Source organism: Oxyura jamaicensis, chromosome 2 (genome assembly GCF_011077185.1).
Source record: "Oxyura jamaicensis isolate SHBP4307 breed ruddy duck chromosome 2, BPBGC_Ojam_1.0, whole genome shotgun sequence".
Lineage (NCBI taxonomy): Eukaryota > Metazoa > Chordata > Aves > Anseriformes > Anatidae > Oxyura > Oxyura jamaicensis.
This window is the reverse complement of record NC_048894.1, coordinates 10,966,628-10,983,965: the sequence shown is the minus strand read 5'-3', so window position 1 is coordinate 10,983,965 and position 17,338 is coordinate 10,966,628. Positions and strand designations below refer to the sequence as shown.

General features: G+C 46.8%; 1 protein-coding gene across 4 annotated transcripts in view; it reads left to right on the top strand.

Annotated features, from left to right (window-relative positions):
• Nucleotides 1-212: 212 nt before the first annotated feature.
• The window catches only part of DIP2C (disco interacting protein 2 homolog C), a 311,009-nt gene continuing 293,883 nt past the window's right edge, over nucleotides 213-17,338 (top strand). For 2 of the 4 annotated variants that reach the window (XM_035316876.1, XM_035316875.1), the window contains exon 1: nucleotides 213-801. In XM_035316876.1, coding sequence (XP_035172767.1) covers nucleotides 717-801 — 85 coding nt within the window. In that variant the 5' untranslated portion in view covers nucleotides 213-716. The remainder of the gene's footprint in view (nucleotides 802-17,338) is intronic. The other 2 variants (XM_035316879.1, XM_035316878.1) reach the window with 1 other exon arrangement.

Genomic DNA, 17,338 nt, shown 5'->3' with positions numbered 1-17,338 from the left:
TCTCCCCCCCCCCCCTTCCCCAGAGCGCCTCAGGGCCGAGGCGCGCGCGGGAGCAGCTCCGCGCCGTGCGCGCCCCCTGGGGGCCGGCGTCGGGGGCGCGCGGCGGCGGCGCGGTCACGTGCCCGTGACAGCAGCGGCGCCGTGCCCGGCCGGCAGCAGTCGCGGCAGCGGCACCGCAGCGCCAGGCGCCGCCAGCCCAGCCCAGCCCAGCCCAGCCCAGCCCGGGGAAGGAGCGGGGCCGGGCGGCTGCGGCGAGCCGGGAGGGAGCCGGCAGCGGCGGGGAAGCCGATGAGGAGCGATCGCGGGCGGGCGGCGGCGGCAGCGGCGGCGGCGGCAGCGGCCATGGCGGGGCCCCGCTGAAGGAAGCGGCGAGGGAGGAGGAGGAGGAGAGGGAAGGAGGAGGAGGAGGAGAGGAGAAATCGCCGCATTCCCTCCCTCCCTCCGCGCCCCGTCCCCGTGCGCGCCCGCCCGCCTCCCCCCGCATGCCCCGCTGAGGCGGCGCGCAGGGACCTCGGCACCCGGCGCGGCCCCGCCGCCCTCCCTCCCTCCTTCCCTCCCTCCCTCCCTCCCTCCCTCTCCCTCCCCCCCTCCCTCTCCTCCCCTCTCCTCCCCTCTCCCCTCCTCTCCTCTCCCCTCCGCGCCTCGAACAAAGGGGGAGAAGCAGCGGGGAGGAGGAGGAGGAGGAGGAGGAGGAGGGCAGAGCCCCCCGCGCCAGCATGGCGGACCGCAGCCTGGACAGCGTGTCGCTGCCCCTGGAGGTGCGGGCCCGCCTGGCCGAGCTGGAGCTGGAGCTCTCCGAAGGTAAAAAAATAAATTATAAAATAATTTAAAAATTGGGGAGGGGGGGGAAACGTGGGAGGTGGGGGCGGCGGAGCGGGCACGGCCCTCGCGTGCGCGCGCGGGCGGTGGCGGTGACAGTTGGACGGGCGGCGGGGCGCGCGCACCCCCTCCCCTCAGCACCCCGTTACCCCCCCGTTCCCTCACAGACCCCCCCATCGCCCCCTTTATCCCCTCCTCAGCCCCTCGGTGCCACCCCACAACCCACCCCCCGGCCGCCCTTTCCCAGCCTCCTGCCCCGTGTCCCCTTGGCGTTCCCTCAGTTCCTGAGGGGACAGGCGGGTGCGCGCCTTTGTGCTCGCCCCCGGAGGCTCAGGCGGACGGGTTTTTATTTTTTATTTTTATTTATATATATATATTTGTTCTACCTGTGGTGAATTCCGCCCCCGCTCCGCTGGAGAGGGGGGCTCTGGCAGCAGGGCTCGCCGCTCTCCAGCCTCGCATGTTTTATTACGGAAGATGGAAAAATCCTTCGGGCTGGCTCGCAGGGATCCCCGTCCTGCCAAGAAAATGCAGTTTTACAGAAATCTGCCACATAACGTTGGGGCGAAAAAGGCTGCTTGGCTGTATCGAGGGGCTTGCCGTCAAGTGCACGCCTCGGGATCAGCGTAGCACTTGCAACAAAACACTCCATGATAAGGTCACCTCAAAAATACTACTTAAAGGAAAGGATTTTTTGTCAATCCCGTGTATATATACATATTTCCCATTTAATTGAAAGCTCGCGGTGGTGATTTGCTTGGTTGATTTTGATGCTCCGCCGGTTGGGAAGGCTCTCATGCAGCCCGCACGTCGCTGCTGCTGCTGCTGTGGCTGGGAGGACGACCAGGAGCCCAAGCCCGCCCTCCGCGCCTCAGCCCGCCACCAGCCAGCTCCCCATCTCCATCTGTGGCAGCTCCGGCGGAGGAATGAGGTGCACGGAGCGATTATTGCCCATCGGGATCTCTCGCTGATGGGGATCGAGTGCCCAGAGTGCTGTCAGTGTTAGGCAGGGTTGTGGTGCCTCAGATGTAAGCTGTTCCTTGCAGAGGCAGGGAGTAGGGAGTATCTGTATCTGCTGATGCTGGAGTTGGCTCTTTCCTCAAGTGCAAATGTCCTGTGAGCTTTTTCTTTTAATAAAAAAAAGACAAATGTTAGTGTTCGTTCACTGCTGACAGGCTGCAACGCTTGACAGAATGACCAAGCGTGCCCCAAATCAGTTATTGGAGGTGTTCAATACACCGAGCTGTCTTTCTGTCTTTTCGTAACGGTTTGTAAGGGCTCCAAGCCAGAAAGTAAAATGTGCTCAAGCCAGTTTCATCAGCAGGGAGGAGCTGATGTTGACATTGTATTTTCCTTTTAACAATTTGAGGGGGAAGAGGAGAAGGAGTTACTGATTAGCCTGGGGCTTTCCTTTCTCTGCCTCTCCCTCCTGAAAACCCGAAATAAGAAAAGATCAACGCGGTGTAGCCTTATAGCGAGGTACTGCCCGTCCGCCAGCACTTCTCCGTGCTGGGGAGGGAGCAGGGAGCATGGTCGATACCATGGTGTATGCAGTGCTCCTGCTTGATGCTTTTTGGTGTTTATCACACTACCGTCTGCACACCGGCAAGATGCTAATTAAAACAGATGTTAGTAAATGCTTTCACAAGACCAAAATCAAACGGACTTAGATCTTCAGTAAGAAATACGCTAATTCAGCGTACCGAAGTTGTAATGCAGTTTTATGGTGCAGTTCCTGTTGCTGCAAGCATAATCCAAGAAGACTCGGAGGAAGCAGGACGTGGTTTGCAATTGGACATCTCTATCTGCACTGCTGTGCCTTCCCTGGAGCTAGAGCTGGAATGAATTTATCCCACTGACAATATCTTTCCTTCTGTGCCACTGACGTTACACCCAGCAGACAGCATGGCTCGTGTTTTCTGACTGTGACAACCTAAATCAAGATTGGTTGGAACTGGGAGGAGGGAGGAGAAGGGGCCAGCATCCTGCTTTCAGTGTCTTTCCCCCAAGCTACTCTTGGTGTGCTCTTAGTCAAGTATATTGCAGTGCTCCGTGCCTGGGAAAACTCGACCTTCTGCCACTTAAAGCTCCTAACTTCAGGCACACGTGTTGCAAATTCTGGCCTCTTCCCAAAACTAATGACTGCGTAGGGCAGGATCAGTAACTCATCAGGTTTTGTTTCAGTGGAAGGCTGGTCATAGTCTGGTCATGCTAGCTCAGAGTTCGGTGGTTTTCAAGGCAACTTAATGCATTTTCAGGCCCAGAGCGTGCACCCCTTACATGTATGCTTAACTTGACCATCATGTGCCAGCCCACTGGCTTCAGTGGCGTGTGTTCACTGTGATGGGCTTCACCCTGTGCAGAAATATTTGCAAGACGGAGGTTTTAACGTGTGTCACGCTCCCCATGTGTTAGGGCATCTCTGCTGCCTTCTCGGATTCGGTAACTGTTGAAATCGGTAGATGGACAACTGCATGCTTACACGCGTGTTTGGGTCTCATTGATAACGTTGGGAGTGAAGGGACTGCCTTAAATTCCGTCCCTTTTCCTGAACCAGACGTGCTACGAAAATGTTTTTCAAACGGTGAGCACCCGAGGTGGTTTGTCGTACCGTGTGTGACCGCAGGCTTTGCAGTTCTGGTGCCTCTGAACACCGCGGGCCTTACAGCTGCCGCTTGTAGCAAGGCAACCTCGTTCTCGAGAGCCAAAATCTCCCGTGGACTGGGGAGACTTAGGGACAGCTTCTGAAACAAGTTGCTGCCTTGTGTAAAGAGAGCACTGGCAGGATTATTGCAACACAGCCTCTTGGCTGGGAGCTAAAGCCACCTCCTCCCCAGGTCCAGCCCATCCCGTGTGCCGCTGCGGGTCCTCGCCACGCGCCTTGAGGCAGGAGGTGGAGTAGCTGGTGTCCGCGCACCCAGACAAGTGGTACTGGGTCAGTAGCACAGCGGGCACTCACAGATGCTGTAATTGCAGCCTTCGCTGGCAGTCTTTATACATTTCAATATGACCATGGTAGTTTTTCCTCTTGTAGCCAAATTCTGGTCTCCTTGTTCAGCTGCATGCTGGGCAGGGGCTCACTCGCAGCGGCGATTCTGACAGCAGGTGCTCGTGCAGTGGCTGCCCGATAGGTAGCATGTGCTTTTTGGATAACGGGACAAAATGCCTTTTTTTTTTTTTTTTGCAAGCATTTAGGCAGTTCTGTGCTGTTCATTGGTTTGGAGGGAAGAGGAGTTTGTCTGAAAGGTGTTTACTTTGTGTTCTGCTAAGATTGTTTCTGGCACTTGTAACCCATTGGTTATTGTGGGCAAGCCACATGCCTTTTACCTCTCTTTTGTTGTGGTCCGAATGCACTTTTTTGTTTCAAACATAGCTATTTAAAAGGTACTATGGATGCAAATGAGGGTAACCATTTTAGATTTTGTTAGTTTCATTATGATTTAGAGGCTGAAGATCAGTCAGAGTCAGAAATGTTTACCAGTGTTCTCCGAGCGTGTGTGCCTGTAGCCTACCCCATGAGAGAGAGGGAGCTGTGTAGGTAGCCTCGCACTTTGATGAGTGCTGAAAGTGGCTTTCATGTGCATGCGCTGGTATTTAATTGTATTTTCAGCTTAAGGCAGCAGTAGCACACTTCTTGATGGTGTTTTCGCTTCATTTTGGGAAGGGAAGATGCTTCCGTGTTTCTGAGAACTGAGAGGTGCAGCAGCACTTTAAGTCTGGTAAGTGTATTAGAAGTGAGTTGTGGAATCTTTTTTATCCAGCCAGATACTCTGAAGGCATTTGTTTTGCTGTGCTCGAGTAAACGTGGCTGAGGCTGGCCTGTTACCTACGTGTTCTGTGACGCTGCAGTGGGTTCCAGTGAGTGTCCTGATGCTCGCAGTGCTCAAAACTGTGGCCCTTGGAGGCTGATGCAATCAACATGTCACTCAGCAGTGGTTGTTCTTGAGGGCCGCTTAGAATTTTACGAGGCTTTAGTTTTCTAACTATGTATAAAACTGTATTGGATGGAAATAGATGAATCATCTTGTTTTTTTTTTAGACTAGCTTGGGAGCTGTTAACTGAAGAACTCATTTAATAAAACCAGGAGTCTTGAAATATGTTGTCTTTTTTTTTTTAATGTAATTTTACAACCCCTCCATTCTTAAAAACACTTAAGAATTAAAAAGTCCCTACAAGATTTTTCTCCTTTTCCCCTCTAGTTAAGGTTATACAGGGTTATATTGCCCTTCCAATTTCTTTCTGAACCAAAATTAATCGGGAAAAGATGCTCTATATTTCTTCCAGTATTTTATCCAAGTGTCAGATAACAGAGCTGAAACACTTAAAAGAACCACAGACGCCACATGGAAAATGTGAAAAACATCCTGTTCAGAAACTGTTCCTCTCAGATTCCATACTATACGTCCAGTCCTCTTTCATTTTAAACATATGAGGCATAGCAGGTTTTGGTAAGCTTGAGCCTTTCTCCAAAGACTACTTTCAGAAAGCATCAGCGGATCTTCAAGGAGTGGTTGCGCCTTCCCAAAGGCACTGGACATGAGCTCAGGTGATTAATTTGGTCCTAAACTTTGGTTACATCCGCTGGCTTGATTATATGCACTCATCTTATGTGGGTTGATTGGGTCGTTGTCTGCTCAGTGTATTATTTTATAGGTGCAAGGTGTGTCGTGTCATTTATTGGTGCCCGTTAATGCACAGTGCCTCCTGACAGAGCCAGCGAAGCCCTTGTCCAGTAGTGCAATCCTGGCCGCAGAAGGGCTGCTGCTCTCGGGAGGAAGATGTGGTTGGCAGCGCCTCGCAGGGCCACCGGACCCCGCCAAGCTGCCTGCCTGGATGTAGTCACTGGCGTGGGGCCAGAGGACTGCAGTTAGCTCCTCCAGTTATTATTCCTGCACGACATTTGCCAGCTGACTCTTCACCCGCGGAGAGGTTTCAGAGTGTGAAAATTCCAATAACTACCACACCTCTGTGATTTGGGACGCGGAGTCATCCTTTTAATTCACTCCTTGAGAGATAGTGCTCTGCTTAGCAAGTGGGTATAACCTGCGCAATGACAGAGTGTTAATACTTTCCGAGTTTGGGTGAGAAGTGAACTAAGAAATTCAATACTCACATTTGCGTCTTGTTGTTTTTTCTTTTTTCTTTTTTTTTTGTCATTAGGGCGCAGTTGGTTCATGTTTTCAGTTCTTTTTCTGGCAGAGAGGACGAACCTACTCAAAACACATCAAGCTGAAATTTTCACGTTATATTCTAGATATAAGGTTTTAAAATATGTCAAATGCCATGAGAATTATGATAAAATCAAGAGTGCTGGCAACATGAGTTTTTTCCTCTCTGCAAGATGAACCTCCTCTCATCAGCTGCTTTGGTTCTTGGATGGTGTGCATTCTGGAGAGGGAGAGTTGTTTGGTAGTTTTAAAAACAGGTTAAATTCACTCAAGAGTTAATATCCATTTACATTGAAAGGCACTGGAATTTGAAGTCTTTTTTTTTTGGATGTGTGTCTACCTACATACTTCATCTTCCTGTGATATTTGGACTTCAGGGCATTTAGCGGGCGTTGCTGTGTCAGAAGGACTTGCTGTCACTCATTCAGCCGAAGTATGTTGTAACGCCTTGTAAAGCAGACTATGCAAATCGCCGGGATGTTCCCAGAACAGCTGTCCTGGAGGCATGCTGTAAATACACCTTTATTGCGGGCTGATGTCGAGCAGCACTGATGCCCAAGGGTTACACTTAATAGATCATTCCGATGATCTTCGCTGTGTTACCCAACAGACAGCCTCAAACAACTTCTCCCAAGGACGTGTGAAAATTGCCGGTGGGGTGTCAGATTTATAGACGAAACAGGCGGAAAGCAGCATGTTTGGAACAGGGACATGCTTTGCGAGGAGCTGCCCTTTGCAGCTGCGGGGAACGTCTGTCTGACTGTGCTGCACAGCACAGAGAGCACAAGCCTCTGCTTCTTGCCACAGCGACAGCTCAACGTGTGCCTGTGGTTGTGGGTCAGCGTGCTGTCCTTCTCTGAAGGTATTGACCTGCCTGGGTTACTCCATTGTAAGGGGAATGCTGTCGTTTTGAATCAGATAGACTTCATTCTAGCAAACCAAATATTCTTTCGTACTGAAGAAATCCAGATATAGCACACCTCTTCCCTTTGTGCTTCGTTTTTCTCAGGGCAAACTATTTCCATGCTCTACGAAAGGCAGATATAACAAACTAATCCTTGATGGAGGATTTGGCCTGGGAGTGGAGAGCAGCAGGAAGATCAATGTTTCTCTAAAGGGACATCAATAGACTCCTTTCGGTTTTCATAGCTCAGGATGGATGTTTGCGGTGTGATGCAGAGAATCCTAAATGTACTGTAGCTCTTCTATACTTAAAAATGCATTGACTGCGTTTTAATTTTTTAAGAGGCTATTTGTATAACGTGTCAAGCAGGACATATAATTTTTTAAAAATAACTGCTTTAATTCCCTGGCAACTGTCAGACAAGATGACTCACCGCAGTGCAAGATTCACCACAGCACAGAACAGATTTGACACAAACTCTTAATCCGTTTAAAATTATGCATGTATATTTCGCTACCTTCCCAGTGGGTGAGCTCCAGTTGTGCCTCAGCCCTGATGATCCCATTCTGCCTTTTCTTGTCCCCTGCCTCCCTTTTGCTCCTTCTTCCTGGGAACCCAGGTGCAGGCAGCAGTCACCCAGGTGAGGTTGGGTGCAGCCGTCTTCCCCCGGCTGGTGGGGAGCATTGGCGGGCTGCCTGGGATGGTCCCTGGTTCTCTCCTTGTCTGCGGTGCTGGTGGTGTGGTCCAAAGCGTGGTTGCTCTCTGCAGTTATTTCTGGTCTGTCCTATTGGTAAGGTTTACAAAATGGGAACTGCTTTCATTTCACTCCACTTGGTGGAATGTGTCAGGGAATCACTCATTTTGGGCCCGTGTAAATCAATTTTTTTCCGTAATGTTAGCTAGGGCTTCTAAGTATGAGTATTATTCATCTCTAAGGGTTAAGTACAACTTTAAAACCAAGTACAAAGCATAACGGTGACATGATGTCCTTCTGCAGTAAAGAACAGAAGCTAGGAGGACTCCAAGCAATGCAGCTCCAGACAGAGACACCTGGAAGGCCCCGGCCGTGGCTGTGGTTGGAGCCTCTGGCAGCTCCCCAAGGCTGGTGCCAAAGCCGTGTGGGGTCTTGCCAGAGCACCCTGATGGCTCCTGCGGGAAGCTGGGAGGCTTGTCCTGCTGCTCCTTGCAGTCCCATCTGGGAGGACAGAGTCAGTTGCTGGCTCTTGGCAGTTTGATAGGTGTAGCAGTCTGTTTGACATCGAACCTGTGATTGTTTTGCAGCAGAAGGTAACACTGAAAAGTGTATGATGTCTCAGCTCAGCCCTCTCTTTTAAAGAATATCGCATGTGAAATGGTTGGATGAATGAGAGAAAGAATTCTTCCAAAGTGTCCTGATAACGTGGATAGGAAGGAAGGATGTCCTGTCACTTACGGAGGTGTGAAAGTGTTTTCTTCCTTTCAAGAGAATGAGCTGGACCAGTAATAGGCCAGATTTCAAAGTATTTGGAGGAGCGCTTGCTTTCACTCACACGGGTCAACAGAATAGTGGCAGTTGAGATGAAGAAAGGACTTGTCAAATATTGCCTGCTTATTATGGGAATAGAAGGGAGTATTAGGACCTGTGTTTGGTCTTACTGCTGTCTGGATCCAGAAGACATACCTCTGAATTAATCATTGCATCTGATGGTTCTTGATTTACATCTTGGCTTGATTTGTTTGTAAGATTAAAATATCAAAAACCAAAAAGATCTTGTAAGTCTGGTCTGGTAGGAGCTGTTCAGAAGCCAGGAAAATGTTGCTTAAACTCTGTGACGTCTAGTGAAGGGTAAGTGTGGGTCATGGAGCCTGGGGTTTCACTGGGGGGCTGCTGGTTGAAGGCCTGCCTAGACTAGGAAAGGTTTAAAGGTTTTGGTTTGGATTACAGACCCAAACAAAGTGTACTGACAGTCTTTTTCCTACTGTGTGGATGTTGAGGATATTTGGGCCTCCATAAACAGCCTGGCAAAATAAAGAGGCCCTGGTAGAGGCCCCTTCAGAGGAGCCAGGCTTGGAAGCGCCCCAGGGCTTGACTGTCCACTCTGTGTGGCCCCTCTGGATGAAGTGCCGGGGCATCAGCAGGCTGATGACAGGGCTATCGCGTCTGTTCCTGTTTAATGCAGAAAGAGACGAAGCTGGTCCTCAGGATCCTGGTATCTCATCATGTAGCAGTTCTGAAATTTTACAGAAACAGCTTCCTTCTGAAATCCATTTACTCTGTAACTACAGACTTATGCAGCTACACACCTTCAAGATCATAGAAATGAATGAAGCTCAGCTTTCTTTATTTCTATTTTTTTCTGAGGGGAGGGGATACCCGTGGTCATATTAAGTCATGTTTTTTCACCGTTAATTGCAAGGAGAATGAGCAAAACCTAGAATTTTCCATGGAATACCTCCCTTGTCCTTGTTGAAAGAAATGCTTTTCAAATGCAAAACCAAATAAAATGATGACATTGCCGTGGTGTGAACAGTTCAACTGTGGTAAAGACTCTTCAAATGGAAATTGCACTTGGAATACTAGACTTCTCTGACAGATGCCTGGAGATGAACAAACAGCAGTTAAACAGTGAAAGAGCAAAATGTAGAAATGGCCTGATCCTATCCTTAATGACAACAGCAAACCCCTGTGCTGAGTTCTCAGGAAGAAGCTGGTTTCATTTGCCATATTTGTTTAGTCTAGGAAAACTAAAGCATTGTTTTGAAGATGGCATCCTTTTTTTCCGAAGTGTTGTGAAACGAGGGCTTAGCTTTTTTTTTTTTTTGGAAAAAAATGAAAAAATCCTGTTGGACTGCAGAGTGATTTTTGCTTCTAAGAGGGCAAATTAACGGATTGGCAATACTTCAGATTGGCTCTACTTCTAATCAGCTTCGTGTTGCAATGGGGAAAGTTGGTTTGGTGTGTGGAGCAACAGCAATGGGGCTAGCGGGAATGAAATATCCTTTTTTTTATGATGAAAAAATGACTCGCAATCTGTGCTTATGAATGTTATACTGCTAATGCAATTGATGCATTCCAGTCCCAGGGTTTTATCTGTGTCTCTTACAAGCTCTGACTTTGGCGAGACGAGTATCCGTCCACAGACTTGGAGAGTTTGACAGAACAGTTAAGAAGAGGTCTTTAAGAGCGACCCAGTGTAGGGACATGGACATACGGGATTAAAGCAATCCTAATCAACCTTGTTAGCCAGGAGAAAGCTGGAGAGTTTATTTGGCTTAATTGACAAATCTTGTGTTAGGGAAGGAGGAATATTTTCTGGCAGTGGAAAGTTATTTATGTCAGCCGTTAAAAACATGAGAAGTTCCAGCTCCTGGAAAAGGAAATTAGACAAATTCAGATTGGAGATAAGACCGAAAATATTACTAAGGCTAGATAAACACCAAAACACTTACAAATAAAAGAAGACTCAATGGCTTTCTGAAAAAAGTGAACCCACTAGTCAACGGGATAGAAGACTCCTTTCTAAGAAATACTGAGTGTAAGAAGCATGTGTACGTAAGCCACTGAACGCACTCTTGGCCAGAAATACACAGTGCCATAAGTACTTCTGTGACGGCATTTTATAAAAGTTTTAGTCCAGTATCAGCATCTGTATTTTCTTGGTTACTTGAAGAAACACATCAATACTTGAGAATTTCAGGTTTTGTGGGTTTTCAGCAGTGAAGACTTGACATTTACTTGTGGTAGTAATTTTTTGAAAATCAATGCTGAACGCTGTAAGGACGTACATCCATTACAGTTTGAGAGGAGATCACATACAGTCCTTGATAATGCCTACTTCAGTACTGACTTCTCGTGTGTTTTACCAGCAGCTCAGGTGACTTCTCTGTAAGCACGAAGTGGCAGAACAATCACATTTAAAAAGCTCCCTAAATATTTATCATAGGCGGCTTAATTGTTGGCTTTTATGTAAAAGTATTGTGCTTCTTAATAATTTAGATGAAGAATAAGAAAACAATCAATTCCTCTGAAGATCCTATTCCCTGATACTTCAGGGAGGTGAGGTATGTACTCAACAATGAAGTGAGTTGAACAAGACAAGTAGTGTTTTCCTGGTTTAGTTAGACATTTTATTTTAGCTTTCATGCAGTAAATGTATGTCTAGGTATCCTTTTTTAGTAAATGGATCTGTGTATACTGTTTCTTTCCTTCCCATTTAGTGTTTTTTATTTTTTTAAAATTTTTATTATTATTTGTCATGCCATATGTGATTCTAATGCACCCTAAATCCATGTTTTTTCAGTGTATTAAGTTACATCTAAGTAGAAGACTTTTCCTACTTTGAAGGCAAAACCACTTTTCATAGAAGGGTTTTGCCAAGATGGCCATTCTTGGCTCTGACGTCTTTGATTTTTCCTAACTGGTTTGTCTTGGTAATTCCGATTTGTTCTTTTGTGTCATGACAGTAAGTGAAGGCTTTATGAGCACTGGAAGTGAATCTGTCTTCGTTCGTGGTGCCATTGTGCTGTCTGTGAAAGCATGTTTGTTCGTTCAGAGTTTGGCGAGGCTGGTATCTTTGACCTGCAGATGCAATCACTTCTGGAGCACAGTGAAAAAGTAAGGCAGTCCCCTTCCTCTAAGCAGTGCAGAAGCCTGCACATCCAGGGAATATAGCCTGCACATCCAGGGAATATACGTAGGAGAAAGAAGACACTTCCTACCTAGCCCAGACACTCTTTTCTCGAGCACGAGGATGCCATAGCCAGTGTTGTCTGCTGGTGGTACTTCTGAGGAAGGCTGGCGCTCCTGGCGAGTCACACAGAATCACACAGAATTTCTAGGTTGGAAGAGACCTCAAGATCATCGAGTCCAACCTCTAACCTAACACTAACAGTCCCCACTAAACCATATCCCTAAGCTCTACATCTAACCGTCTTTTGAAGACTTCCAGGGATGGTGACTCCACCACCTCCCTGGGCAGCCTGTTCCAATGCCTCACAACCCTTTCAGTAAAGAAGCTCTTCCTAACATCCAACCTAAAACTCCCCTGGTGCAACTTTAGCCCATTCCCCCTCGTCCTGTCACCAGGCACGTGGGAGAACAGGCCAACCCCCACCTCGCTACAGCCTCCTTTAAGGTATCTGTAGAGAGCGATAAGGTCGCCCCTGAGCCTCCTCTTCTCCAGGCTGAACAAGCCCAGCTCCTTCAGCCGCTCCTCGTAAGACTTGTTCTCCATGCCCCTCACCAGCTTCGTCGCCCTTCTTTGGACCCGCTCAAGCACCTCCATGTCCTTCTTGTAGCGAGGGGCCCAAAACTGAACACAGTACTCGAGGTGCGTCCTCACCAGAGCCGAGTACAGGGGGACGATCACCTCCCTAGCCCTGCTGGTCACACTATTTCTGATACAAGCCAGGATGCCGTTGGCCTTCTTGGCCACCTGAGCACACTGCTGGCTCATATTCAGCCGACTTCAGCCGTCCCATAGCTTTTCTTCAGCTTTGAAGGTCAGGCTGCTGGCTGCTTCTTGATCCACGAAGGATGCTGTGGAGCCAGGCGAGGTGATTGGGTCACCTTGTAGTAAGTAAGTGAAGAAGCCGTGTGGGGGGTGCCTGGAGCCAGAAATAGGTGCAATGATAATACATTTTGTCATGGACTGCTGGACCGTTTAGAGACGTGTAGTAGCTTTGGTAATTTGGTCCATAACAGTTTTCCCTCCATAACACACTTCTAGACCAACCAGTGCAGGAAGACTGGGCTGCTTCCCTTCAGTGCCAGTTCCTCTGTCCTGGGAGGGGTCTGGGCTGGTTCAGGCACCAGCTCTTTGTATTACTCAAGAAACGTTGTTCTCCCAGACCACAGTACCTCTGAAGCCTAAAGGACTTCAAACCAAAGTCCTCTTGTTGGTTGACGTTGTTTACTATTCCTAGGTGGTGATCTGGTTTTGCCAGAGCAACAGAATGCTTTTTGGTGTATTTTGATAGGAGAGTGTCACCTGCAGTACTAGGTCTACTACCCATCACTCAGAATGTCAAACTGCCCATTTCTCTTGCTTCCTATGTGCTTTGTTCATTGTTGTAATTGGTTAACTCCTGTGAATTATAAATGTAATTTCAGATTTAGCCATTCTGCCTCAGGATATATTAGGAATAACTCCAGGCCTCATATTCCCCTATTTTTTTAGTAGAATGAATATCTAGGACTAAGTTAGGCTGCAACTAGGAAGAAGGAAGCCAACTCTGCTTTACACTTGACTTTTTAACATGAAGATCTTGTTGACAGTCCTTTACCTCTGTTATAGCTCTGCTGTAACTCAGGTGCCCAAAGAAGTCTCTACCCAGACTTCTCGCTAGGTAATGGGGTTTTGCTAGTGGGGGTGTTGTGAAAAGGAATGGTTTGAAAAAGGTAACTGCTGATAAGGTGGTAACTGTTATTTAACATATTAAGACATTATATATGCTTCACCATAAAAAATTGCTCACATGGGTATGTTAGGGTTAAGAGAGAGAGAACGAAGCACCTCAGTAACCATACCCTTCTGAAATACCATAGCATCTGTTTTTCTCCAGCCTCCCTTTGAAAATACTGTGTGACGGTTGTCATGGGCTGGGTCACCGCCCGCACCGCTTTCTGCATTCCGCTCCCGAGCCCAGCGTGGCTGATAACGCAGTTGTGCTTCCAGACCTGGGCTTGTAATAGTTTGTGGTACAAATACAAAAAGATTACAATAGGAATTACAATCAAGGGCATCATTGAAGTCTTCCCAAAATAAAAGTATGGCAGTAGTCTTGCTGTAAAAGCAGAAGCTTTATTTACAGGGGCTTAAATAAGGAGGGAGTTTAAGAGACCTGCCAAAAAAAATTCTTGTATTTATTTTTTCCCTCGGACTGAAGTCCAGTTTACCTAAAAATAAATGGCAGAAGTTATGTTGGCATCAGGAGTGCACTGCTGGGTGTAGTTCCATTTAAATCTATGCCTGCAAATAGTCAGAAACAGTCTGTGATATTTAAGGGGCTGTGGTTGGGCACATGAACCTCACAGATGCTGGTTCTTCGCTTTGTGTCTAGTCCTTGGTACTTAGAGAACACTTTGCATTTCACACGGAGCCTTTACATGCATGGAACAACAGGCCAAAGCGTACTGCCAGTGAGAAAATACAGACCTGCTCATGACTGGCGAACCAGTCCATGCTTAAAGAAGTTGTTACTAATTTGCTGGAAGCTACGTGATCACAAGCACTCTGTAGCACTTCTGGCACTCCGTGAGAGGTAACACATGCTCCGTGTTACCTCTTCCTATGCGACGGAGAAAGAGAAAGCCAGCCTGTGATAGAGGAACTCCTGCTTTATTTTCTTCCTTCCCCTCACCTCCCTGCTTTCTTTCTTTCCCCTTGTTTCTCTGTTATCTCTGACCTTCGAGGCCTCTCTCCAGAGGAATCTTGCCCTAGTATGGCAGACACTGGTAAGTCACCATCCCACCCATTGTATTTCAGTCCATGAGCAAAATTCCTGTGTTGTCTGTCTTTCCACCACTCCTCCCAAACAGCACAGCAGACTTACATGCATTATCACATTGTAGATAATTCATGTTATGCCGTTTTGCACAAGCTTTTCTTGTTTATCCTCTGTAAAAGAGTGTTTATGAGATATATCAGAGCAAACCTCAAATCTTTATTCTTAAGTTGGTTTAAAACAAATTCCGGACTTGCAGTAACAAACTTGTTAACTACCTGAAACACCCAGGTTGTATAGACACTGCCTGAGGTATGTGGATTTTGCCAATCTTGTTGATGTTTGCTTTATTTTGTCATCGCCGTTTACTTCTACTTTAACCTATTTATTTAAAGCTAAACTAGCATGTTCTCCCCGCAGTCTGAGGCATTTACAGAGAAAGGTGCATCTTCAATTTATTGAAATCTGATCTGGCGTTACGCCATTTAGTTTCCATCTAAAAATGCATTTCTGTTGATAATACCTCCACGCAGTGGTTTTCTTTTCTTTTTATTCACGTGAAACCCACGCTAAACAAAAATACAGCTTATGTAGCCTAAAATTACAAAGGAACTTGCAAGGAGCCAGCAATGCTTTCTCCATGATGAAAGCCATTTAAATTGTTCAGGCATACAGCATGGATCAGAAACTGTATCTTCAAACCATCCTTGCATATTGATGAGCACACCTGTTACAGAAGCAGTGGCAAGTGCTGAGATTCATCTTGTCCTGTGCCACTGTTAGCGGAGTGAAGAAAAACGAGATCATTTGTCAGTGGAAGTCTCTTAAATCCGGCGTGGAGCCTTATCGCTGCAGTAGCCCAACACCAGCGGAAGGTGCTGCCTGTGCAGGGGGTCATCATTACAGCCATGACTGGATTTGAAAACAAACAAGCAAACAAAAACAAACAAACAAAAAAGATACATCAAGAGAAATAAAATTTTGAGTTTTTTTTTTCCTGTGAAAGTTGTTTTTTTGATCATTTTTAAAGTTGGATCAACTCAGCAATTTGCTACACAGTGCAGCATGGTAAGTGTGTTCTGCTGAGAACAGGGATGTGAGCAGCACGGATGGAGGGAAGGATGGCCACATGAGGAAGGGATGTGTATCCAGGTTTGCTGCTGAGTAAAATGTTTTATGTATCCACACCATCTGAATCTAAGGAAAAACGTTTTTACTGGGAGGGTAACGGAGCACTGGCACGAGGATGAGCACAGAGGCTGTGGAGTCTCCTTGGAGAGCTTTGAAAGCTGCCTGGATGTGGTCCTGAGCACTCTGCTCTGGGTGGCCCTGCTCTGTGATACCCCTCAAAAATGTCCACCTTTCACGGATACATACAGGATTTTGCACTTCTTTGTCCATTTCTCCTGGATTTCGCAGTGTATGTGTTTCTTGGAATGACACACGGAGCCTTTTCTACGGTGTGTGTAGGCCTGCCATCGGTGGCTCCTCATCTGAGACCTTTCGTAGCACCAAATTTGTTAAATTTCAGTTTTAATTATGTCACATACACAATAGTGATGGTCAATGAAAGTATGCAGTGTGGGAGGTGAAGCACGATGCATTAAGCAGAGACTGGATTTTGAAATCGTTCCACTTGAAATAACTTCACTGATTTTTATACGCAAAACTTGGTAATGGGGGTAAATTTACATCTTAGGTAAATGACTGGGATTTAGGCGTGGGTGAGGCTGCTTCTGATGATTTTAATGCTGTCATTATGACCATCGCTCAGGTATATGACTGTCATGTAATTGATTCCTGGTTTTCACCTGTATGAAGGAAGGATGTATCTGTTGATATCTCTGAAGAAATAGTTGCTCTGGTTCTGTCTGGAGCAGGGACATGAAGAGAACTCAGTGGCTTTGAAAATAAGTTTGTTTGATTCCTCATTAGCACTAATTCTAGAAATGGAAATATCCTGAGTGTTGATGAGGCCTTGTATTAGTTTTATTGGAACCTGTGCTAAGCGTTGCATGCAGCTGTGGCCATGCACTGAAATACTGTGTATCTTTTTCAAGTCAGTAACGCAGAAGGGAACCTCCAGGCGAAGCCAGAAGGCGATCTTCAGTTACTGTGCCACTGCAGACCCCCAGTAAGGTTTCTGTACGAAAACTGCTAGGTGGCCGTGGGCCTTGGGGATGGTAGGCATCACGCTATTAATTCTTCCCCAGCCACCAGACTTTCTATTAAAAGGGAAATACAAAGAGAGCTGGATTACATTTTTGGGGTATGAACACAGCTTTTAAATAGAAAGAACTTCCATATCCACATTGTCTCCTGCCTGCTCAGCGAGCAGCTGGCCATAGCTTTTGCAAGAGGAAGTTATGTGGGGCACGGTCCCAGTTCAGCAAAGCATTTTAAGCATGTGTTGAGGCTCATCGATACTGCCGGTCTGACCTAAACCCAACCGGCACGGCTGGGGTCAGCATCTTGTTCCTGCACAGGAAAACAAATCTTTGTCATTTTCATTGCTTGTATAAAAACGAGCAGTAATGGGGGGGATTGACAATCTTTTTTTTTTTTTCACTACTGTGTGAAAAGTTAGGGATCTTAAAAGCATTATTAATACATTATTTATTTATTTTTAATTATGTTCCACTATATATTGAGCCCTGTCAGGTTATCAGTTGAGGAACAACGGAACTGCTGATACCTGCTTCTCATTTTGTATGTTTGCTCTGTGCTTCACTGAGTATGTAGATTTAAGTGATTTTGGTTGATGACATCCTTCATTTCTGTAAGTGTGAACCCCAACTTCCCACCACAGCCTCCAGAATGGAATTATATCATCCACTTTCTTTTCTTTTTTTTTTAATTTTTTTATTTTTAAAATGACCCAGTGCAGGTGAAGCCATGTTGCAGACTGCAGCAATGTGTGAGGCTGTGCTTGGGTGCAGGAGGAGGCATCCAGCTGGCTGAACAGCACCATCGGTTCTCTTCTCTTCTCTTCTCTTCTCTTCTCTTCTCTTCTCTTCTCTT